The following is a 27,076-nucleotide window of genomic DNA, read 5'->3' on the forward strand; positions in this document are numbered from 1 at the left end:
AGCTATGAGAAATGCTTGAATTAATTGGCGATTATGTTGAAAAATAGTTAAAAGCTGTAGTTTTAAGTCATATATAATAAAATAATTTTATATATGCAGGATTTTTTATTTATAGCCAAATGGAGGTTACTTTCCAAACTGTCCTCGAATCTTTTTTTTCATTAAATATTATTACTCCATTAATAATAACTAAAAATCAGATTGAAAATGGTGCAAGGACTAAGAGGTCTCTTTCATTCAGTTAGTTCCACTTAATAATTGTATAAGATGATTTATTTATGATATTTATAACCAATAAATAAAATATAAGTATGAATTTTTTTAAATGTATGTTTATATTTTATGTAAATATACTTTTTAATTTATAGGAATTGAAGAGTAATTATAAGTTATTGGAACGTATATTAAAAGAGGTATTGAAAGTGGATGTATCAGAAACTTTGTTGCAGTTGTATATACCTTTAATACATAATTTATGTCTCAATATTTGGGAACCCAAAAGTGAACCCATCATTCTTTTATGGGACTATTTCCAACGCAGATTAAACAACACATTTTATCTACCTGGTGCACCATTGGATAAAATGGCTATAATTAGGTAAAATATTTATCTTTTTTTTTAATCAATAATTTGACATCAACTGCTGTATTGGCAGGTTTATGAAACTATTTTATGTTAAATGGTAGGCTTCTATTCTAATGGAGGTAAATAAAACTCAAGTTTTCATAATAGACACTAGCTGCCATTATGAATAAACAGTTTGAGTTAATTTGATGAATTAATTATATGCTTTCATACAGAATGATTCAAGAGGAAAGATAAGTAATTTGTGAACTGATTCTAGAGCTTGAAATAAGGAAAAAGGTCTTACAAACATATGTACAAAAAATACTTGGCTATCGATTTACAGTTAGCAAAAACATTTGCCCAGATTTCAGTTCTTTCAGTGAAATGAGATCATACCAAAATTTTTAAGGGTGTCATATAAGTTATAATTTGATGGTTTCTTATCTTTTTTGACCTGAGGTCCCAGTCTTCCTTAGTTTTCATGTTATCTAACATAAAACAGAAAAATTTGGTGACAAAAAATTAGTTTAGTTAGGTTTGTAGTACAGTAACTTTGTTAAATGACAAACTTTGTTTTATGCATTTATTAGAACATAATTTATGTCTCAGTATCTTTTTCTGTTTAGCCTCTGGAACCATTGTAAGGTCTTATTACTTCAGAGGATGATATGTATCTAAATGAAGTGTAGTTTTGTACAGTCTCAGGTCGACTATTCCTGAGTATGTTTCAATATCTGGGAACCCAAAAGTGAACCTATCATTCTTTTAAAGGATTATTTCCAACATAAATTAAACAAACATTTTATCTAGCTGGTGCACTGTTGGATAGAATGGTAGCGTAAATTCTATTATTAAAACTAGAAGATAGTTTAATTCTGGGAAAATTGATGTAATAAAGCCTATGATAAAATAATTTTAAAATATAAAAATAAAAACTGACTTCAAAAAATAATACTACCAAAAAGTTACAAATAATTATATTTTTATTTATTAACTAAAGTAAAAGTATTTACAGCAAATAACTATTTTTGAAGTCGGTGCCAGCCAACACAAGTTAAACATAAAGTTAGTAACTTAATTGACCACTAGGCAGCTAAATGGGATTCTCACACATAAAATGGGATCTGAAGAGCGTACATTTAAGGGAGAATGTCTCTTGAACATACCTCATCTTGAATTCACCAAGGTATATATACTTGGTGATAATGTATGTACCTTAGCATATATAAAGTATTCTTTTATCATATTTTTGTATGTTACATTTTATTGTTATATAATTTTGTAGATCTCATTTTATTGTAGTAAAACTTCTATTACAAATTTTTCATTGTTTGAAGTAGGATCTGTATTATATAGATCATAGGTATTTTTAACTTGTGTTGGCTGGCACCGACTTCAAGAATAGTTATTTGTTGTAAATACTTTTACTTTAGTTAATAAATAAAAATATAATTATTTTTAACTTAGTAGTACTGTTATTTTTTTAAGTAAGTTTTTAATTTTTATAGATTACCTTATTTCATAATTTTTAGTGGTATCTAGTACCTAATATATATATATATATATATACTGTTATATAAAGAGGAAGAGGTTTTTTTTGTTTCTTTGGGATAAACAAAAAAACTACCTAATCAATCACAACTGAATTTTTACCCATGTTTCTTGGCATAATTGAGAATGTTTTTAGATATATTTTATCTTGAAAAAATTATATATATATATTTATGCATGTAATAATGGAGATTTGCCGGTTGAAGCACCGGCAAATGAAGTGAATTAATGAAATGTGAACAGGGTTTGAACTGAATAATATTACTCAATAGAATTAAATTTATATTAAAGAAAGTAATCTATCTATACTATTATATAAAGAGGAAGAAGGTTTTTGTCTGTTTGGGATAAACATAAAAACTACTTGATCAATTGCAACCAAATTTTTACCCATGTTTCTTGGCGTAACTGAGAAGGCTTTTGGGTATATTTCATCTAAAACAATCTCTAAAATATATATATATGCATGCAGCAATGGAGATTTGCCGGTTGAAGCACAAACTTTATTAATGAATTGTATTGACTCTGAGTGTCTATCACTATGTGAACTGGGCTTGAACTGAATGATTATGAATATCAAAAAACAATTTCTAGATTTTTGAAATTCCGAGTTTCAAGGGTTAAAATGGATTTTTGAATACCTGTTTGTTTTTTTTAATTTTTCAGTAACATTTGAAAAAATCAATGTGATATTTGGTGAGTGTAATCTTCATGTCAATTAACCAGTTTCTAGATTTTTGAGATTTGACCTTAAAAGGGGATAAAGAAAGATAATAAAATGTTGAACAGTGATTGTAAATTTTCCCAATCCCAACCATAGTAATCGAGATATTGCTATATAACCAGTAGATTTGGGCTTGCAAATACTCTTCAGATAAATATTTAAAAACAATTTTTGGGTTTTTTAATTCTGATTTTTTTTTAACGAGTGCAAAGGTATACTGTGGCTTAACCAACACAGCCACTGCCACCGTTACTGTATGTGTGACTGGCTGCACCTGCTTCCAGTTACTTGACTAAAAAACAAAATAAAAAGATTGACCTCTTTGGGAAATGCAAATAACCATACAGCATGGGCAAAGCCAGGGCAGGGAGCTAGTATTATTATATAATTAAAATATGGGTAGGTCTACTAAACGTACTGCTCAAATGAGACAGCAACATTTAAAGGAAAGTTGTCAAGAAAGAAATGATTTTTTAAGAAAAAATAGAGTAAGAATTTCCATGAATATTATCGCAGAGACTTCCGAACAACACAAATGTAGACTCTTACAAATGAGAACTTACAACAGCTGATTCTTAGAATGAAAGTCTAACTAGAATCATGCTTATCGTGTCAGTTTAGTGCACAAACGTTTGTCAAACACAGGAGCAATGCTCTCACCGCCTTGGCTTGATATACGATATACAAGATTTTTTGTGATTTTTTTTTTTTTTTAATAAGTAAATTAAAAGTATTTTAAATGTTCAAAGGTCTAAATTTATTATATTAAAAACAGTTGTTTTAATTTTTACAGATTCATTACATTTTTCTGTTAAGTTCTGTTTTATTTTTAATAATAAAAGTATTTTTGTCATATACTATATTACATAGATTTTCTCAAAATTAAATTCTTGACAAGTTTTGATAATAAAATTTACACATTTATTTTTCATTTAACAAAGTTATCCTTCAAACCTAAAAAAAAAGTCACTCAATTTTTCTGTTTTATGTTGAATATCATGAAAACTACAAAAGATACAGTTTTGGAATTTGTTTTATTCGGTTTTTGAGGTCAAAAAACTTAAGAAACCATCACGTTTACATCTTATATAACACTTTAAAAATTTCAGTATGACCACAGAGGCAAATGAAATCTGGGTGAAATTTTTTGCTAGCCATAACTCAATAAACGTGTTTTTGGACATATGTTTGTATGAATGTTTTCCTTATTTCAACCTCTAGAATCAGTTCACAAATTATTTCCCATTCCTTCTGAACCACTCTATATTTTGTGTCATACTGGTGTTTACTTTGAATAATAATGACCCAAGGTTTACTAATTTTTTTTTTTTAAGAAAAATTATACCTTGATCAGTCTTTGTTTACGTGCACGACTATACATTTTGTATGAAGGGTCTAAGAACAGATGACAAAAAACTTTTAAATAATTGTAAAATGCATAATTTTTTATTTTTTTTTATTTTAGTAACACACCATTGGGCTTGATCACACAAGTGCATTCAAGATTGTCAGGGAAAAAAGCAGAAAATAGTTATGAACAATTTCTACAACTGTTAGGTATGTAAGTTTTCATTTCTTCAAAATTAAGTCTTTTTTTAAATAATAATTTGGGTTATTAATAGAGAGCTGGAGAATGTTTATTTGAATTATTATTTATGTCTGTTTGTTAGGCGATTTGTAAATTTTACATTCATTTAACATGTTGCTGTGTTATTATTAATTTATTTATTTCCTATTTTTAAGTTGTAGAGCGAGTGTGGACTGTATTTTAAAATGATGGTTGAGATGATGAAATGAACTAAACATATTCTTCTTGAATCATTAAATTTTAATTTGTCACATTAGACGTTTTTTTAATATTAAAAATACAGTTCACATTAGATTGATGAATAAATGACACATTAGTCAAATTTATACAATTGAACGTTATCAATACACACTATAAGCCACTTTAGACTACAAAATAAAACTATTCTGCACTAGAATGAAATGTTACATTAAACAAATCATGACCGCTTCAAGCGGGATCCAACTCTCAAATGGTCGTACAAGACTAACTCGCCGGCCAGCACTAGTAGATGCTAGGGTGCAGCACCAACCGGCTCAACGTGGAACGCAACACACCGCCCATCAGTTATAATTTTGTGACACATTACACGAAATGAAACTTAATGTACAAAATAAAGGGTAGTACATAAAATAATTACATAATATTGAAAGTACAAAAATTAAAGTTACAGCAACAAATCAAATGTTGCTTCAGGCAAAGCTTACAATCAAAATAAATTAAAAATAAACAAATACATGAGGATGACATTGAATAAATCTCATTGATTACATTCAGCATAACTTATGTCATTGCAAGCATTTAAATTTGGAAGAACAATAAATTTCTTAATAGTTCTTTTTACTATTGTATTATTAGTTTTCACATCAACTAATCTAATTAGTTCATCATTACCTGGATACACTTCAACAATTATTTCCCATTTCCACATCAGTGGAGGGAGATTACTTTCTTTGATTATAACTACATTGCCAACACAAATGATATTTGAAATTTTACACTTATTCATCTGCTGCAAGGAATTTCAATACCTTTTGTATAAGCTGCCACCTAGTAAGTCTATTTACATTAATGCCTGAGAAATCAGGATCAGGTAAGGAAGTTAATGGAGCGAAGGTTAAAAAATGTCCAGGAGTAAGTGGAGCTGGATCAGATGAAGGTAAATATAATGGTCTGGAGTTTAAGCATGCTTCTATCTGGATTAATAAAGTGGATAATTCTTTGTAATTTAAAACAGAATTTCCCATGACTCTACGTAGGTTAAATTTCATGCTCTTCACAATAGCTTCCCACAAACCACTCCAATTAGGAGAGTATGGAGGAATGAAAAACCACTTTATGTTGTTTGATGTACAGAAAGATTTAATTTTGGAACTAGCATCATCGGTTTCAAGAAAGTCATACATTTCTTGAAGATAATGATTTGCACTGCATAAGTTTTTTCCATTATCAGAAAAATATGAAAAGGCAATTCTCGGCATCCTACAAATCTTTGTAGGGCAGCTATGAAACTTTCTGTAGATAAATCAGTTACAAGTTCAAGGTGTACTGCCTTGGGTGCTGAGACATACAAATAATGCAAAGTAAGCTTTAATAGTCACAGGATTTGAAGATTGAGTACGCCGCCCACCATGATTGGTAAGTATTGAACCCGCATAGTCAACCAATTGATTGGAATGGTCTCGAAATTGTGACTCTTTCTTTGGCAGTTGGCCAAGTAACTGACTTTGAGGCTGGGCTATAAAACAAAAACAAGTAAAACATTTATGAAGGACAAAGTAAATTTTGATTTTAGAATTGACAATCCAATATTTCTGTCTAAGTGACAAATGAATTAATTGTAATCCTCCATGGGATAATCTTAAATGTTCATGAGAAATAATCAATCGAGTAAGATGACTTAAAATTATAGGATGTTTAGCATTTAAACACAAGTTTGAAAAATTTAAACGACCTCCAACGTGAATAATACCATTTTTGATCTAAAAATGGGTTACGAGAAACTAATTTTGTTTTCTTTAATACAGTCGTACTTTTCCTTAAATTGCTTAATTCTTTAGTAAAATACAATTCTTGTGTTTGACGAACAAGAATTTCCAACGTAGAATTGATTTCTTCTGGTGACAGATCTGACAATATATGATTGTTTTTATTTTTTAAATTGTAAATGAAACGACAATATGAAAACATGTTTAATGTTCATAAAAATGAAGAAAATGGTTTTGAAAGTTCTGAAGTTTTTGTTGTTTGAAGAGCAGCTGAAAACACATTAGTTTTCCTAGGCTTCTTCTCTTCCTTGAGCGAATCTGGTGGAATCATAGAAACGATAGGCTGATTGGATGGCCAGGCGTCCTCATCTTGTTCCAGAAACGACAGACCATTCCACCAAGATTGTAACGAGGTTAATACATCTGGTATACAACCACGTGACAAGACGTCTGCAGGGTTATCCCTTGAAGGAATGTGCTTCCATAAGCATTCCTTAGTTAACTCTTGTATTTTGCAAACTCTGCAACAAATATCTTCCATCTGTTAGGAAGCGAAGACAACCAGTAAAGTTCTACTTTAGAATCCGACCAAAAATGGATTGAATCAAAACTTATACCTAAAATACACTTAACCTTATTAAATAAACAAGATATCAGAAGAACAGTATTCAACTCAAGCCTTGGAATAGAGATTTGTTTGACAGGCATAACTCTAGACTTTGAACACAGCAGGTGGGTTTCAACGTGTTCATTACTATTAACAGATCTGATGAAAAGAGAACCACCATATGCACTGCTACTTGCATCACAAAATCCATGCAATTGATAACTCTTACTTAAATTATTGATTTTGACTAACCTAGGAATCCTAAAATTACTTGACGATATGTGATGAGAATACAGAGAATTCCATTTTTAGCTAGCAGAGCACGAAGAACTTCATCCCATTGAAGGTTAGCGCTCCATAACCCTTGGAGGAACACTTTAAATGGAATGATTGCAGAAGCAAGTAGATCCAAAGGATCGAACAATGAAGAAATAATTGATAAAACAGAACGTTTAGTGTAAGAAGTGTTATTATCCGTTGGTTTGATTTGATAAATGAAATCATCACCTTGAAGATCCCAAGGTAATCCAAGTGTCTTGATATTTTCCTTGTCTAATTTAATGAAGGAATCAAACATACCCGGCACATTTTAATGACATTTATGCACCAAAAGTCTGTATTTGTTAAGCAATAACGAAATATCATTGAACAATTCTTTTAACTGATCAATGTTATCACAACCAGTGAGCAAATCATTGACATAAAAATCTTGCTTGATTGATCGACAAGGTTCAGGAAAGGAGGCTTCATTTTGATAAAAATTTTGATCAAACAAATGTTGTAACAAATTAAAACGATGTCTTGCATTCTCACACGAATCTCCTAAAGTACAATTTTCCTTACGAGGAAGAGATACAACAAATCTACCTTTGTCATCATGAAAGGTATTTTCAACGAAATGTTTTTTGCAAAAAGATTCCTCCTTAGTCGGTAAACAATCTTTGATCTCTTCAGATCTCCAGAATGACTCTATTTGAGAGGAAAGTTGTTCATTACTAACAAGAAGTGATATTGAATCTGAATTATTTTTCCGTTTACTAGGTTTACTAGGGATTTGACCAGAGACTATGAAACCAAGACGAGTTTCTTGAAGTATGGTACGATTAGAATTATGAGTTAATTGGACAGGCTTAAGCAAAGAAAGATAATATTGAGCACTTAGAAGAATATTGACTTGCCCAGGAACATTAAAATTAGGATCGGCAAGAAAAAAGTGACAAGGAATTTCCCAGTCTGTTACGTCTATAAAATCATTCTGTAACAAACCTGTAATAGATGGCAGTACATGACATTTCAAATTAAAATTAACATTTTCATACCTAGAATTAATATTTAAATTAACATTAATTTAGATTGAGTAATAACATTACTAATACCTGATATTGGCATTAAAACAAGTTTGGTTTGAGCCCAAGTTTAGCAACAAATCCTTCAGTACAAAATGAAATCATCGAAGCAGAATCAAGTAAAACCCTGGCTTGAATGAAATTACCTTGTTTATCCTTGACATTAACTACAACTGTTGCAAGTAAAACAGACTTGTTAGGTTCTGATTTTAAAGTACAGTAAGAACTATTAGTCGGGGGAGCTTGATTCAACTTGGAAGATTTATTTGCTGCGTCTTGCAGCTTTTTGTCTAAATGAATTAGTGTATGATGCTCTCATGAGCATTTATCCATATTTATGTGGCAAATTTAGACTGAAGGTCCAAGATTTCTTGTTGGCAAGTCCTGAAAAGGACTGTTGGGTATATCTAGCGACATGGCCTGCATTTTGTAATACTGTAGGCTTGTGTCTGGTGGTTAGGAGAACCTATCTTCTTGGTTTGTCTGACTGCCAGTATCTGCTAGCTCATTTAGTGTTACCCAGGGTGCACCACATGGAGGCAAACTAGCTTTACACTCCATTATACATAAGCTCTGGGGAACAACGTGGGGCGCATCGGCTCTGAACCTGGTCTTCTCGGCTGCTAAATATTGTGTGCCAGTGTGGCTTAACAACCCTTATGTTCATAGAATTGATGCTCAACTTAATAACACTATGAGAATGATTGCCAGGGTTATCAGGTCTACTCCTGTGGAGTGGCTCCCGGTATTGAGCCACATACCACCCCCAAACCTGTGCCGTATGAATGCTCTTGTAAGAGAGTACAAGAAGATTATGGACAACTAAAACCTGCCAATACATGAGGACATTAAGGATGCCAATTGTGGTCACCTTTGATCTAGAAAGCCACCTACCAAAACAGCAATTGCTGCCACAGAGGACAGATTTAACCTAACTGACGCCTGGCATCAAGAATGGACTACAAAGCAGAATAACCTACTCCCATATATTACTCAAAGGCCGCCGGGTTTTGACTTGCCACATAAGACATGGTCAAAGCTAAACAGTATACGAACTCAGCATGGTAGGTGTACCTATTTCCTGTATAAATGGGGTAAAACACTGATGCCCCTTTGTGAGTGTGTTGAAAATCAAACTGTTAGACACATCACAGAAGTTTGCCCTAGGACAGCTTATGAAGGGAATCCTGAAGATTACCTGATGGCGACTCCAGAATCAGTAGCATATATTAATTTGTAAAATATTTGTTTGTAATTTTGACTGTAACTGGTGTGTTGTTTTGGTGCCATATGCTAAATAAATAAGTAATAAATGAGCATTTTTTACATTTATGATTGCTTGGGCAATCTTTCACAATATGCTGTTTGCTTAAACAATTAAGACATAATTTATCACATTGATACAATTGATGGTTGCTAGTTTTACATAACGCACACATAACATTATTAGAATGATTTACATAAAATACATTTTTACTATAATTAGGTTTTGAATAATCATATTTTTTGCCGCTAAAGCCTACATTAGACGGCTGCGCTTTTTCATTACCTTGAATTGTGTCCATGGATTCAAGTAATTTACGCTTAGATTCTAAGAAAGAAATAAGTTGTTCTAACTTCAGGAATTCATTATCTTGTAATGTTTCTTCCCAGTCTTTTAAAGTATTTAAGTTTAAATTTTGAGTAATTAATTGTATTATAATAAATTCTAAATAATTAATATTTAGATTCTTTAATGCATTAATGTTTGAATTAATTTGATCAGTGAATTTAGTTAAATTTTCAGTTTTTCTTTTTTAATGGTTTTAGATTAATAATTTCCATAGCATGTGTAACTGCAATTAGTCGTTTGTTATCATAACAAGCTTTAAGTAATTTTATTGCAGTTTCATAATTTTCAGATGTTACTGATAAATTTTTTATTACATCTAAAGCAATTACCCCTTAAGAAATTTGTAAGGTAGTAAACTCTTTCAGCATCAGAAAATTCTTTGCGGTTATGGACCAAACTATTAAAAAGATCAAAAAACTTATGCCAAGCTCTGACATCACCATGAAAGGGCTCAATTCGTATAGGTTTTAATGTAATTGGATTGGGTTTATTAATTATTTTATTTGAATCAGTTGCATCTGAATTTTTGAAGCAATTTTCTAGTTTTTATGTTTTAAGTTAAGTTTATCAAAATTGTTATCATATATGTCCTTAACCCGTAAGTCTTTATCTGTTGCACCTTTGTGCAATTCTATTTCAGATTGAACTTCAAAAAAGGTTTTTTTGTATTCTAATAGCTTATTGAATTTTATAGTGAATAGATCATAATCGTCTGATTTTGAATTAAAATTATTAATGAGTATTTTTAATTTTGCTGTGTAGTTTTTCATAATACCTCGTTTCTTAATTAAATTCTTAAATTTATAAGAAATTAAATTATTATAATATAATACTAGTAAAAGTAGGTAAGGTTGAATACAATGTAATATTGTTAGATTATTATCTGTAACTTGACATTGAGTTGATACAATGTCATCCGCTGGCATCGTTCTTTCTTCAGGTCAAAACGAACAATATGTAATGTGAGCATGCGTGCACAGTACAGCTCTAACAAGTGAAGCTTACCAAAACTGGTATTGAAGTCCACTTCATATACCTGCTATTGTTCTTGTCTTGCGCGTAACTTCATGTTACAACCCATTAGAATATATTTAATTTTGTACACTGTTATATTTTAAATGCACTGTTCTATGAAATTAATGTTCACACAGTTTTTCTGAAACATGAAATAATTCTATTTAACACTGCTTAAAAATAAAATTATAAATCCCACTTGATCTGGCCTTACGAATCCTGCCTTGGGAATCCAGCGACTTGATGATCTGATCACAAACAAATGTTAAACTGTCCTTCATCCAGCAACACCTCGATCCACTTGATCCGGTGATGGAGGACCATAAAATGGGCTGTGTTATGTAATCCAGAATGTTAGATCCGGCCCCGGTGGACCATAAAATGGGCTATGTTAAGTTGTAGAGCGAGTATGGACTGTATTTTGAAATGATGGTTGAGATGATGAAATGAACTAAAACATTCTTCTTGAATCGTTAAATTTTAATTTGTCACATTAGACAATTTTTTGAATATTGAAAATACAAGTAACATTACACTGATGAATAAATGACACATTAGTCAAAATTATACAATTGAACATTATCAATAAGCACTACAAGCCACATTAGACTTTGGACTACAAAATAAAACTATTCTGCACTAGAATGAAATGTTACATTAAACAAATCATGACTGCTCCAAGCGGGATCCAACTCTCAAATTGTCATACAAGACTAACTCGCCGGCCAGTACTAGTAGATGCTAGAGTGCAGCACCAAACCAGCTCAACATGGAACGAACACTTATGATAAATTTACTTTGTACTTTTTTGCATTTCCTAGTTCAAATAACTATTCATATTTAAAATTAACGTTTGATGTAGGAATACATGCCTTTGCCAAACCCAATTGACACATAATGAATAAAATTATATTTCCAAGTTTATTGTTGTTAAAAAACTGTTTGTTTATATGCTTATATTTATACATATTATTTTTTAAATACACTTATGTATAATTGTTAATTAAACTATTTCTACAGTAACTGTTTAGGTGTATAATACTTTTTCTCTAAATGTTAAAAAGTGTACACCAATGGGCATAAGTTTCCAAAACTGACAAATCTACATTTGAATTATTATAATTATTTTAAAATAGTATGCTTCTACAATAAGTAATCTTTTACTGCATATTTAAATATTATGCCAATAAGTAACTACGAAATGATTTCTATTTTCTAAAAATAATATTGTAGTTACTGTCATGTTACTCTGTGAAGAAAAGGCAAGACCTTATATTGATAAAACCTATTCTACAAAAAAGTAGATAAGTATTTTTTGGTCATTAATCTATAAAGTAGCCTTATAATAATAATTATTATTATGATGATGATGGCAATGGCAATAGTGATGCATATTATTTCCTTAACATAAAAACGTGATATATTTAATTAATCATTTATTTTTTTATAAAAAGTCGTAAATCCTAATAAAATAAACAAGGTTATTTAGCCCCCCCCCCCCACTTAAGTTTTAAGAAAGTATATAACAAAAAGGGATGATGACAGTTTTCAAAATAAACAGAGGTATAAAATTGTTGTATAAATACACCAGAGTAACCTCTTATCATTTATATCAAGTAATTTCTCTGAAGTAGTTATCTCATAGTAATTTCAATGAATGCCCCAGTGGCTTGAAAATTATATAATTTAATGTATGCTGGTAAATGAGAGGGAACCATCCATCAATTTTTTAGTGGCTTTTTAGGAACTATAAGTAAAAAATATATTTTTTTATAAAAAATGGGGAATGTTCCCAGCAAGCTGACATGTTTTATGTGAAGAGAAAGAAAGCTAATATATGACAGATTCAAAGTAATAAATGTCATCAACAGTGAATTGCCCATTATGAGATTATTTTTATGATGTGCTTTGGTATTTTAGAATTCGTAGAAAAATATTAATTTTAAATTATGTAGCATTTGTAATAATACTAAAATTTAAAAATGAACTTTGTCAAAAGTGTTTTTGAGTTCTCAAGAAGTAACAGACCTAACCCTTATATAGCATCAATTAAAATGTATCCAAGATTGCAGTCTGATCTTTTAAAATGGCATAGTTTTGTTGAGGAACAGCTAATCACTCAGATGCATCCAGTTGTTTCAGTATGTCGACTTAAAGGAGAGCAATTTAGTTATAGTGGACAAGTGATTAATTTCCCTCAGGACATTACCAATGTTGCTCAATCTTCTACATTCAATTGACACAATATATCTGAGTGTGAATGAGAACACTCAATTCAGAAAAATTGAAATAAATTAAGGCAACTGGTTGCTTTGATACCAGCTTTATACAATTATGCAAAAACTTAATATGTTTCACCAGGTTTAGTTAATGGACTAAAGGTGATTTTAATATTTCATTCGGTCTTAGAATTTTATTTTGTGTAAGTTTTAGATTAAAAAGGGTTTATTGAATGTTACCTTCTCTGAGAAAATCATGGAAAAATGTTTTTGTAAATACTTTCCACTGTAACTGGCTTTTGCATTAACATTTCAGTCTCGGGGTTTGACATTAGACAAAGCAATTGTTGACATAACAAAGAAATAATTTTCTGTAGGCTTAACTTAAAAAAGAGTAAAAATGATTTAGTGGTTTGGCTTATCAATTTCTATACTTTCAATTTGAAAAGATGAAAAATTCTCATGTGTTAGTGTGTCGAAAACAAAAAAAAAGGGTAGAATGAGAAATTATTAATATTTGAATAATTTTTCATTCTGTTCTCATAGATTAACATTTAATACATCATTGAATATGATAAAAAATAAATAATACATTGTTCCTTCTCATTATAAAATATCCACATTTATTATTTTAAAACGCTTTGCAGTACAGCTGAAAAAAATAATAAATTAGAAATATCTTCACATATAAAGCAGTCTTTTTAGTTTTTTTCTGTTATCATATATTTCACAAAACATAGGATACATCATTGGGCATTATTACCCATAAAAAGTAAATAAAAATAGGCAGTAGGCTAAATACAAAAAATTGAGAGTAAGGACTTGACAATTGAGTGAGGCCTATGTTTTTTTTAATAATATATATGTTTAAAAATTGATGCAGTAATTGTAAATTTTAAAGTTTTATACCATGGAACAAATTATAAAATATAGTCAAACCTTAATTCAAATAACTGCCTAAATTGAGTATTTACTTTGTCCCCTTGAAAAACCCTCTTTAAATCGAATTAAATCACCTCCTTTATTTGAAAATTTTTGGGACTTGATATACATATTATTTCTTTGATGAAAACTTTTTTGAAACATTTTCAGTAAAGAATTTACATACTGTACACGATTTCCAAAAAAGCATAGATAGCAGTAAATTTAGTTTAATAGTGTACGTCGATCGTTAGTGTGGACTGTGAATTTTATCCGGTACTGTATGCCTGTAGTTAATCAACTTCTGACTTGTTTATTTCCATTGCCGGAGTAGTTGATAACAAAACTATGTGCACGGTGCCACTGTACACAGTAGGTCTGAAAAGTTCCTGAACTAAATTTCTGTAGTTGATCAAGGACAACCAAGGAACTATGTAGTATGATGTCTGATAAGTATGAACAAAATTTCATCACGTTTCGTTACTCCAGTCTCGAGTTATATTTGGCCACATATGTTGTGTTCATACAATCTTGTGCGAATTAGTGACGAGGAACAGAGAAGCACGATAAAATTTTGTGTTCAACTTCAAAAATCTTTTGTTGAAACTTATTCTATGATACAGCAAGCATTCGGTGATAAAGCCGCATCTCATATTATTACATACACACGGTGGAAGCAGTTTAAAGATGGTAGAGAGTCGTTTGATGATGATGAATGAAGCAGGAGGCCGTCAACAGCTGTTGACGATAAAAACGTTGCAAAAGTGCGCGCACTCCTGCTTGAACAATCTCATCTTAACCCTTCAGGCTATAGCAGAAGAGCTTAACATCAATAAAGATGCGGTACATACAATTCTAACAGAAAAAATGAACCGCCGAAAGGTGTGCTCTTGTTTGACTGAAGAACAAAAATAGGTGTGTCTTTCTTGCACTCAAGACTTTGTTGAAACTATCGATAGCAACCCAAATTTTTTGCAAACAACTGTAACTGGGGATGAAAGCTGGTGCTTCCTGTATGATCCTCAAACGAAGCATGCTGCTTGGTCGGGTCCTGGAGCACAAAGACCGGCAAAAATCAAGAGTGAAAACGATATTGATTGCATTCTTCAACTCAAAGGGCCTGATTCATCATGAATTTGTGCCAAGTGGTCAAACTGTGAATTTTAAATTCTGTTTGAAAGTAATGAAATGCCTGATGTGTCGTATTCATTGAATCCAGCTCAAGTACCGGGATCTGGCACTTAGACTCTCTTGAGTCCAAGTACTGGATCACTTTCTTGCCAGAGTTGGACTCGCTTGCACAACAATACCCTGGCACACGTGGCAACAGTTTCACGTTATTAGGCTGCAAATCAAATCACCTTTTTATCCTATCCATCCTATTCACCTGACTTAGCTCCAGCAGATTATTTTCTGTTTCCAAAACTTAAGTTGAAAATGAAAGGCCGCTTTTTCGATGACATTCCAGCCATCCAAATGGCTTGCACCAAGCAGTTGAAGGCAATCCCACAAAGTGATTTCTACAGGACATTTGACAGGCTCTACCGGCGGTGCAGTGAATGTATAACTAGAGAAAGGTTCTGTGTAGACGACTGATGTGAATAAATTCGTTTATCTAAATCTGTATTTTTATTTAATTTAGTTTGGGAACTTTTCAGACATACTGTGCAAGATGAGTAATATTCGGTCTTATTCCTTACAGCAGGCTATTCATAACATAATAAGTCAGAGTTTACTACATGTGCATTTTGATTTTGCGTAGTTAACATTAAAATTGTCATTACCAATTGTGTTTTACAATTTACATTTACACAGTGCACTAGTTTCTTTTTGTGGAATTCAAGTTTTAATTGATTTTAAAATTTATGATTCGTTTACGTACATTTTTGTGTCTTCTCACTCATTTGTTTAAACTTTGGTACGTTGGCCTACTGTACATTTTTAATAGCCACATTTTATAATTAGCATACAGTGGAAACATATAGCATTATATATCGATGATAAAATAAAGATTATAAGAGGTAAAAAAAAAAAACATTACTCACGAATTTGAAATTCTGTCAAGCACTTTATCAACAATTTAAATAAATGAAAATTTGATCCTTTCACAAGAATATTCTTCGAATGTTGACCACAAAAGAGGAAAAGAGGTAGTATTCACCAATACTGATGAATGAGTGATAAAATGGTTCAAACAATGTAGAGATAATACTCTCAATTTAGGGGGTCCAATCATCAAAGGAAAAGTACAGATGTTTGCAGAGGTGTTGGGGCATAAAAAATTTAAAACGAGCAACGGGTGGTTAGAAAAATTCCAAAAAAGATATGGTATTGCGTTCTAGCAGTGAAAGTGCTAGTATTACTGAAAATGTATGTGAATCATGGAAACGACAATTAATAGCTTTGTTAAAATACTGTGAACCACAAAATGTTTTTAATGCTGATGGAACCTGACTATTTTATAAATGTCTTCCAAATTGTACTGGGGCTTTTAAAAATAAAAAATGTGGAAAGAACAGTAAAGAGAGAATTACCTTGTTACTTACTGCTAACATAACGGGTAGAGAAAAACTTAAACTTTTTTCTGTTGGAAAATCGGCCAAACCTAGGTGTTCCAAGAACATAAAATCTCTTCCAGTTACTTGCGCTGCAAACAAAATAGTGTGGATGACAGCTGAATTTTTTCAGAACTGTTAATTGATCTAGATAAAGATATGGTAAAACAAAAGCGAAACATTTTGTTATTTATGGGTAACTGTACTGCACATAATGATATTCCACCATTGAAGAACATTTCAATAAAATTTCTGACTGTAACACAATGTCAAAACTCCTAACACTGTGATCAAGGAATTATAAAAAATGTTAAAACTCTACAGAAAAGAAGTTGTGCGTGAAATTATAGCAGGTATTAAAGATGTCAGGAAAACGTGTATTACTATGTTACAGGCTGTACATTTTGCTGACAAAGCGTAGAGGAATGTCTGCCCAGAAGCAATTGTTAATTGCTTCAAAAGTTGTGGATTTTCATCCGAAAAAATCAAGATGAATTTGTAGACCCTTTCTCAATTTCAAAAGAAGAATGGAGTGTAATTTGTAAAAACTGTAACATTAGTATGGTTGAAATTTCGTTTGACTTGTTCGCACATTTTGATGATGATATTGCAGTTAGTGCCATTCCAGTCGATGATGATATTATCGCATTTGTGTCACATTCAGCCATCAATAAGGATTCTGATGAAGAAGATGAAACAGAACAAGTAGAAATTACAATTACAGCAACAGACACTAAATCGGCAATAAATAATCTTCGAACATTCTTCAAAAGTTCAAGCGAAGTAGAAGATGGTGTATTTAGTGCATTAGTGAAGATTGAAAATGCCTTCAATTTTCAAATCTGCCAGAAGAAAACTAAAAAAAAAAAAAAATTACAGACTTTTATTTAAGAATAATTAATGGTGTTTTACTGCATTTAATTTTTTTTTTTACATAATACTATACACATTTTGTATTTTCTAACTTAATTTAGTACTGTAGTACTTTATTATAGATTAACATAAATTTTTATTAAATTATAAAAGTTTTCTGTACAATTTTTGAGTTTCATTACTTTACCTCTCTAAATAGAAAACTCCCTAAATCGGAAAAAAATATTGGTCTCGAGATTTGAATTAGAGAGGTTTGACTGTATATTTTAAATCTGTTGTTAGTACTATATTACAAGAAATGAAAAAGTATATACTCTTTTTAATAATTGTGTTTTATACTTGTGTTTGAAAATTGTACAATCTAACCCTGATAATCATAAACAAAAAGCATGTTTGACCATTCTGGTCAAACTTCACTTATATAGATATATTTAATAATGTATGAATAGAAATTAGTTCTTTATTAAATAAAATTAACACGTCATTGTATTATGAGTAAGCAAATGAATAAATATACCTGTAATAAATAAAAATTAAATGTTTTGTTTTTTTTTTATTTATCTTATGGCATTTTTAATAATGCAAACATATTAGGTAATGTAAATTAAGGCACTTAATGCATTAAAATGTATATGCAGCAATCCCTGCTTTTATACAAGAGTGAGTAGAATTATCTACACCTTTTGTTATACATTTTATTTACCCAAATGTAGGAGTTCAACTTGTACATCATTTTTCTACATATCAATGCACTTGGTACAGCAGTGCACAAGCTTTTGTATTCCTTCCAAAAAGGTTTTAGGTTGATGGCAAAGCCACTTTCTGTCACTGCTTTCTGCACATCCAAGTCTGGAAAATTGACGACCTCTCAAAGCATCCATTAACGGCCCAAATAGATGAAAGTCGAAGGGAGCAAGATCTGGGCTATAGAAAGGGTGTTCCAGTACCTAAAAATTCAACTTGATGGTTTGAACTGTATGGCGAGTCGTATGTGGGCAGGCATTGTCATGCAACAACACTTTCTTTAACAATAGACCTTAATATTTATTGTGAATTGCTGGCTTCAGCTTGTTCTCTAATGTTTCAATGTAACTCACGCTGTCGATTCTAGTGTTATTTTCCATGAAGTCTTCTAGTAAAGACCCTTTTGCATTCCAAAAAACAATTTGTATAACCTTTCCCACTGATAGCTCAGTCTTGAATTCTTTCTTCTTCGGAGTTTCATCACCGGTGACTATTCTGGTCAAAAACTCTTGGAGGGGTCAACACATTTGAGCTTATGTTCTGCAGCAAGCTGTCTTGGTACCCATCATGCCCGACTATCTTTAATTCACTATGATGAGTTTTTAAAAGGACAAATTTGAGGCAACAGAGTCCATAAAAGAAAATTCACAGAACACCCTGCAGAGTGATATAAAAAGTGCATTCCAAAACTTCTTCACAAAAGGAATGTTGGGAGGAAAAATATCAATATCGTATTTTGAAAGAAATTAATTTGATAGTGTTGCAATTATTCCATAATGTTTTTTTATATATTCAGTTATTATTGAACAGAGGTGTCTGTATGTATTTCTATATATATATATATATAAAATTATGTGAAATTTAAACCACCAAAACACATTAAGTCAATAAATTAAACCTACCATATTAATTCCAAGAATCGATTTTCACAGGATCCTGCATTGGTCTTTAATTCTGAAATTACATTAAAATAAACTGTTTTTATAACTAGTAAATTTTGAATATGTTGAAATTGTTACTGTTTTATAAATTTTGAAATTGGACAAATTACGAATTCTGCTGTCCAGTACTGGAATGATGTAATATTTAAAACGTATTTTCCTTTGTTCTAATGTCATTACTGCCAACCATTAGATTGTATTTTATTATTAAATTATTATTTTATTGTATTTTTGATCAAATTATCATCTTTGAATGCAATTTGACAGTAATGACATTAGAACAAAGAAAAATATGTTCTTTTAATTACTGTTATATAGCTATCTTATATTATTTATTTATGTACAGTTTAATATTTATACTTTGTCATTTCAATTTTAGGTTTATTTATAAAGAAAACAGAAGCTAATCCTAAACACTGGAACCAATTAAAAGGCAGAATATATTCTAAATTTCCAGCTTCTAAAATCTTAGGATTAAATGAAACTGGTTTATATCATTTTATATCATTATTTATTACAATGGCCGTTGCCCGAAATGATATTGCTGAAGTAGTAAGTTGTGTGTTTTGTTTGTGTGCTCTTATATTTTATTAAATAAACAAAATTCCTGTAAATAACTTTTACTGGAAACTAGTTGAGTAGTTGTAGTGGAATACCATAAAATAGCATTCAGAAGCAGACCAAAATCAATGCACCTGTAAAACCAACCACAGTATGTCCATTGTATTGAAGAAAAAATTTACATTGAATTTATTTTTAATTTCAGCAAGATACATAATTTTTAACCTTTTAAATATTTTTCATTCAGTTTTACAGTTATTTTCACACACACACATATATATTTTGGAATAGAGGAAAATGTTTCTTCATATTATCTTGGTAAATGGCTTAAGTATCATATACCTCTGGTAATATTAATCAGATCTGACAGCACGTGCATCCTTTTGAAAGATGACATATCACTGAGTATTTTTAGAAAGCTTATGCTATATTACTCTATTTATTTAAAAGTTGTTGCGGCTTGAAAGTGAGTGAAACTAAAGAAGAAATTAGATACATTTTGAAATTCCATTACAAAAAAAGTTTTATTGAATTTTATGTAATAAAGCAGTACTGGAAAGTACAAATAGAATTTTATTTCTAAGAATTGGAATTTGTTATCTACATTGATAATATTGAATACTGAGTTGATAACATAGTGTAGTTAGAGGTAATTTAATTTTAATTTGATTACTGATAACTGAAAACAGGTGCTTATCATAGCTTGATAAGAGACTTTTATAGCTTTGTTGGTAAAGCTATTGTTGTAATTAATTTTAAGTGATTTGAATTGAATTTATTTTATTTTAAATTAAGTTGTCTAAATCGACTTTATCAGAAGAAGCAAAAGTGGAGTCTGAGTTACTTCTCAACGAAGTCGAAAGACAGGTAGGTCGCCTAGGTTGACACCAGCGTCTAGTATGTTGAATCTAAGTGTAAACACTGACAATACAGTGGTGAGGGCCCCCAAGAGGAAGGTGGAGGTCATTGAAACTAGCAGTGAAGGGGATCTCACAGAAGGAACAGATATGGACTACCTTCTGGAGGCCATTACCTTATTGGTAGAACTTTGTCACCGGTGCACAAACATCAAAAAAAAAATTAAGGAGTGCGCGGTTCTGGTCAGTAAGAGAGCGAGGGATGTGGAAATTGTGATGAAAGAGCTGTACGCATTATCGCATCCCAGTTTATAGTAGTACACAGTAGTGGTGAACCATTGAAAGAGGCAGCCACACAAAGTATAAGAGCCATCAACAGAGAGCTGATGCCACAGATAGAGGAGAGGCTGTGCCAGACGAGGAAGTCCCAGACCTGATTATCAGGAGGGGGTCAGGGGAGTGCTTTAAAAATTGTGAGGAGGTAAAGGGGTCCATCTTTGAGGCCAGTGGTGATATTTTAGGCACATATGACTTAGCAGAGGATGGCAGGACAAGCCGTGGTAGGAAACTATTGGATAGGGTCGTCATCATGCGTAGACTGGTGAGACATTCTAAGCTGAAGATGTGTCAGCTGGTAGTGGAACAAGGCCTAGCTGAAGTGTTAATAGGGGACATCGAAGAAGATAACCAGGGCAGGGTGTACATGGTGGTAGTAGACACTAGGGCTGGGGAGAGAGTAGTTGCAGAGGACTTATGCAGAGCTATAAAGAAAATGCAGGAGATTAATGCCGAGGTTAGATATGGCTCAATGGCGAACAAGGTAGGCGTACTTCTTAAAAAACTGCTGGAGTACTATGGTAGACTGAGTGGTGATAATTGGTTTGTGTATCTGGACGAAGCGATAGCAGACGGGGCGGCAAGTAAACGGCTGAAGCAGCCGATGGAGCCCACCAGTACACTTGTGATTAAGGTAGAGGGGGCTATGTATGTGGAGCTCCTAAAAAAAGTAAAAAATGGTGTGACTAAGCAAGAGATTGGGGACATACTGTCCATCAGGAGAGGTGGTGGGAATCCTTGCATATGAAAGTGAGGACCAACAAAGAAGAAGCTGTAGAGGTTCAGAAGATGCAAAATAAACTAAAGGATGTGAATAACACAAGTGGGTCGTGAAGGAGAGGCCTCATTATTGTTAAGGATCTTGAGCAGAAAGTGACAGAAGTGGAGGTTCTAAACTCCATCAGTGAGGCCATTGGCGACAGTGGAAAAATGGAGATATGAAGGTGACCTTATGCTCAGCCTTTGATGGCACAAAGAGAGCCACAGTTGTGATGTCAGTAGTGTCAGCAACGGTGTTAGCAGCCAGGAGAAGAATTTGTGTGGGATGGATCCACTGCAGAGTGTTCCTGAGTACGGAGGAGTCATGGTACTACAGGTGCTTCGAGTTGAGGCACATGGGCCACATGCAGTGGTCCTGACAGGTTGACCTTGTGTCATAACTGTAGTGAGGAAGGGTGCAAGGTCATGGTGAAATGTTTGAGGTTTGGTGGAACTCGGCATCGGATTGGTAGCGCCCTTTGGAGTAAGAGAAATGCATAGAGTTCTGCAGTTAAACACGGATATGAGCATAGCATCACATGACACACTCCTGGAATTGGGAAGGCGGAAGGACGCAGACCTTTTGTTAGTGTTTGAGCCTAATTTGAGGAAGATGACTAGACAGTGAATGAGCTGAGGAGTGTGGCAGTTTATGGGAATGGTGTGCCAATCCTAACCACCAATGAGAGAATTGGATTTGTATGGGTTGAGCTTCCAGACGTTGTGGTCTTTTCTGTTTATATTTCACTGAACTCTGGTCTGGATGATTATTAAAAATGTTTGGAGGATCTGGCCGGTATGATTCACCCTTTTTGAAAGGATGTAATCATACATCCTCCTACAAGATCATGGTGATCTTAACACAAAGAAGAAGGGAGACATGTCATGGACCATAGAGGACGGATTCTGGAGGAGTATATAGCCAAGTTAGGTTTGGTGGTGCTCAATAATGGAACAGCACCTACCCTGGTGATGATAAATGGATGCTCGTTTGTGAATGATACGTTTGTCTTGCTGAGGTTGGCAGAGGGTTCGTGGAGGTGGGAGGTGCTCACTGAAGAGGAGTCATTGAGCGACCATTTCTTTGTTTGGTCTGAGATTGGGGACGGTGGGTCTTATAGCGTGAAGGCTGACAACTGGAGTTCAAAAAAGGGCCTAGTTAGGCGTAAGAAGTTGGTGAAAGAGTGCCTTGGTCATATAGAAAACGTCTCCCCCAGCTACCTGATGAAGGTGGTATCAAAGGTAACAGAAAAGTCGCTGGACCATAGAAGTCTGAATGTATACTGGTGGACTGCTCGGGTGGTGGAAGCAAGAAGGTGCTGTATTAGGGCCAGGAGAAGGAGGTGTTTTGAGTACATCCTCTCATGCAGAAAGGAGCTAGCCAAAAAAAGGAGCACTTACAGGAGTGAAATACTAGATTGTAAGAAGAGAGTGTTCCTGGAAAGGTTGGAGGACGACATATGGGGTGATGCCTTCCAAATCGCAACTGGTAGATTTGGTAGGGTGTTACCTGTTCTTGTCAAGGAGGTTCTTAGGAACCAAATTGATATTTTGTTCTCTCGAGGGGACCGGCCCATCTATAGAGAGAAAGCTGCAGTGAATATCAATATATTCACAATGGGCAATCTGCGGTAGGGAGGCTGAAAGCTGAAAAGAGTCCCAGCCACGACCAGGTTACTAACAAGGTTGTGGCTGCAATGGTTGAAGTTGCTGCGGACCAAGTGCTGGCAGCCTTCAACCAAATACTCCTGGATGGTCGTTTGCCACCAGAAAGAAGGAGGCCTGGGTGGTTCTACTGAGGAAAAGTGGGGGAAAGGTAGGAAGGCCAGTCGGATACCGACCTCTTTGCCTGTTGAGTTGCCTAAGCAAACTCTTTCAGAGGCTGTTGGTGGAGCATCTCTGAGATGAAGTAGAATGGAAGAGAGGCCTTAGTGAATGTCAATATGGATTCAGGAGAGGGCGGACAATGAAGGATGCAATAGCTAGGGTGATGAGGATAGTTGATGCGGCCACAGCAGGTTCTTGGAGTACAAGGTGTATCCCGGCGGTGGTGACATTGGATGTCAAGAATGCATTCAACTCACTGCCATTCGGGTGCATCATGGATGAGTTGATTTGGAGATTTATCAGCCCGTATCTTGTGCGAGTCCTTCAGGATTATTTTATTAGCAGGAGGATAGTTGGTCATGCAGAGGGTAAGGAGATTACAACCAGTATGGAGCACGGTGTTCCGCAGGGTTCAGTAATTGAACCGATCCTGTGGAACTTAGCATATGATGGCGTCCTCAGGTTGCGATATCCTGAGGGAGTTTCGGTTACCAGTTTTGCCAATGACATTTCCATGGTATTAGTTGCCAGAACAGAACAGGAAATAATCAGGAAAGGTGAACGAGCCATTCTATTGTTTATCAGGTGGTTGGCGGGCCATGGCCTTAGCCTTGCTGAAGAGAAACGAAGCTGCTGGTGATGACCGGGAGAAGGCGACTGTCCCCCATCAGGCTATAGGTTAGGGGGGTCGTTATTGAGCCGGTCAGTAGAGCCAAATACCTGGGGGTTTGGCTTGACAGCCGAAGAGTCTTTCAAGATCATATCAGGGAGGCAGTCGACAAGGCAGGTAGAATAGTATCGGCTGTCTCAAGGCTCATGAGCAAGGTTGGCGGGCCAAGCTCATCAAAGAGGAGGATTGCTGGCGGAGTTGGCTCGGTCCATTGCCTTGTATACCATGCCAGTGTGGAAGAGGGCGTTGTGCATGAAAGTGATCGTTCAGAGGCTTGCAGGGCTGCAGCGCCGACTGGCAATCGGCGTTGCTAGGGCTTAACGAATGCTCTTTACAGAGGCAATTCTGGTGATTGCCTTGCTCCCCCCCCCCTATGGAGCTCTTGGTGGAAGAACACGTGTGAAGAAGAGAAGGGATAACAAAGATCATCGCCAGGATGGAGACGACAGCGCGCTGGCAGGAGAGATGGACTGGATCAGAGGTGGGTCTCTGGACGAAGAAGTTAATACCAGATATCAGGCCTTGGCTCAGACATGAGCACAGGGAACTCACGTTTGAGCTAACCTAATTTTTATCAGGGCATGGTAGCTTTAATAGCTATCTATGCGACAGGAAGAAGCGGTTGTCTGAAAGCTGCCAGTATTGTGGAGAGTGGGATACCGCAGAACATGCTGTCTTCCATTGCCCAAGGTAGGAAGAAGACAGGATGACGATGCGGACATGGTTGGGAGAGGTTACCGCAGATAATATAGTGGAGGTAATGCTTCATGGTGAGCGGAACTGGTCTATAGTCAGTAAGGTAATAGAGAACATTATCCAAAAGAACACACTGGAAGAAGTGGAAGATGGGTAACGGGTGTTAGCGTTATGGCAGGGAGGTCAGTCCCACTCAGGAGGGATGGGATGCTCTGGTGTTCCACCTTCAATGATTGAATGGGGATCCTGGGTTCCTTAGGCGGGGAGAAAAAGGCCGAGACCTGATTTGGGCCCTGGTAGGGAACCCCGGATTAGAGGCAGGCGCTTATTAAAAGCCTGAGACCCATTCGCTGGTGGGTGGGGGGGATGCTGTCAGGAACTGCATGCCCTCCCAGGGGAGTAGAAGCAAGTGGCACCCTTAGGACCATGTTATACGGGATCGTGGATTGGGCCTTGAGGGGAAGGGGGAAAAAAGTACTGGAAAGGAAACTTAGTTGTATATATCTGTCTCAGAACTGACCTCCATCAAAATAGAAAATATCAAAGACACAGTAATTGCAATATTTCCATATCTCTATATAAAGATCTAGTAAGGTCTTGCCAAAACCCATCGACTGGGAGAAAACAAGATGAAGGATGGGCAATAAGAAAAGGATGATTTTCAACTTTCACCTAAAAGAATATTGAATCTTTTCCAGATAGTAGGCATCAGTTCTCACCCACAATCCCCTGAGAGATGTTTGCCTGTAGATAAGAGAAGGTTAATGGAAAATGATAATGTATTGAATACCAAAAATATATTCTACAGAACATGCGTTTGGTTTTCTTCAGATATTAGGAAGCAGCTTAAAAACAGGCTCAAGCTTTAGGCCCTGTTTCTAACAGGGCCTAAACAATACTTTTACACTTCCCCAGAATTGTGTGGAGGTTTAAAATATCCAATAAAACAGTTAACCATTCTACAGTTCTCTTCTGAAGGATCTGTTGATCATAGCTAAAACAGTACTTATCTGTTTACTCATACTATCAACTACTGGCTGATGCTGATTACAGTTACTTGTTTTTATTTATTTAATCTATATTTTATGAGATGAATTCTGTTGACATAAACATTTCATGCCTTGCAGACAAAATTTATAATAAAATGACAGTATTTTATACAGGAAGTTACAGAGCAGTAAAGGTCTTCTATAAGTGAGCAGTACCAGTGTCAAAGTAAAGATAATTATTGTGGTTGTCAACCTTCTTTTTTAATAAAAAGAAAAGGTCTTTGACAATATAGTAAACTACTATCTACCTGAGTCAGAATTTTCCCTTTGTTAGTCAGCTATCTTCCCTTATTTTTTATTCAATTTTCTTAGATGAACATCCTGAGAAATAAGTTACACAACAACCTCTTTGATCTGCCATCACATAGTACCTTCTAATAGCTGGCAGAATGTCTCTTGCTTTAACGGGAGCTCAGTGGGAGGCCACCCCCTCTCCCTGATAGTTGATTTTTTCATGTTAACTGCCCAAGAATTTGGTGTCCTGTCCAGACAAAAAAATAGAAATAAGGGCTGCCAGATAAAGCTGTTACACTTCCTATTCCTTATATAATTTTGTCTAATGGAATATTGAGTCAAAATCCTTAGGAGTTCATTTTATTTATTTAAAGCATACCCACTGATAATTCCATGAAGATTCTTATTGGCATGAATATGTGATTTAAGTAAAAAGACCAGAACCGTATTAAAATATATAAAATTAAGCTTTCACTGAAGTTAAGTAACATTTAGTCATGAAATTTTGATTTTTATATCTTGATAATATTTAACAGGAATTTTCTTTGTATATTGGGTGATAATTTTTATTTATTATTTTTTCAGTGTAAAAAGCTGCAAGAATTTTTATTATTAATTGGAAATCATCAGTTGGATCCAAATCGTAAGAAATTAGTTTGGCAAACGCATTTAACAGTTTTATTATTACTTATTGAAAGAAATGAAGATCTTACACAAGCTATAATTCCATTGTTGCATTCTGTTAAAATTTTGGATTTTGAGAATAATTTACCGCTGATGAAAATGTTTGTCAAAGGTTTACAGGATGCAGTTGACTGTAACAGTTCTGTTAATCTAGGTTTATTTACTTTTGTAGG

The 27,076-nt window shown here is 33.9% G+C and overlaps 1 protein-coding gene across 1 annotated transcript in view; it reads left to right on the forward strand.

The window, feature by feature from the left end:
• The window catches only part of LOC142324186 (protein MMS22-like), a 134,107-nt gene that overhangs the window by 35,092 nt on the left and 71,939 nt on the right, over nt 1–27,076 (forward strand). Inside the window, exons 8-11 of the mRNA XM_075364932.1 lie at nt 369–598; nt 4,309–4,400; nt 19,610–19,782; nt 26,805–27,075. Coding sequence (XP_075221047.1) covers nt 369–598; nt 4,309–4,400; nt 19,610–19,782; nt 26,805–27,075 — 766 coding nt within the window. The remainder of the gene's footprint in view (nt 1–368; nt 599–4,308; nt 4,401–19,609; nt 19,783–26,804; nt 27,076) is intronic.

This window comes from Lycorma delicatula, chromosome 4, assembly GCF_047948215.1.
Source record: "Lycorma delicatula isolate Av1 chromosome 4, ASM4794821v1, whole genome shotgun sequence".
NCBI classification, from domain to species: Eukaryota; Metazoa; Arthropoda; class Insecta; order Hemiptera; family Fulgoridae; genus Lycorma; species Lycorma delicatula.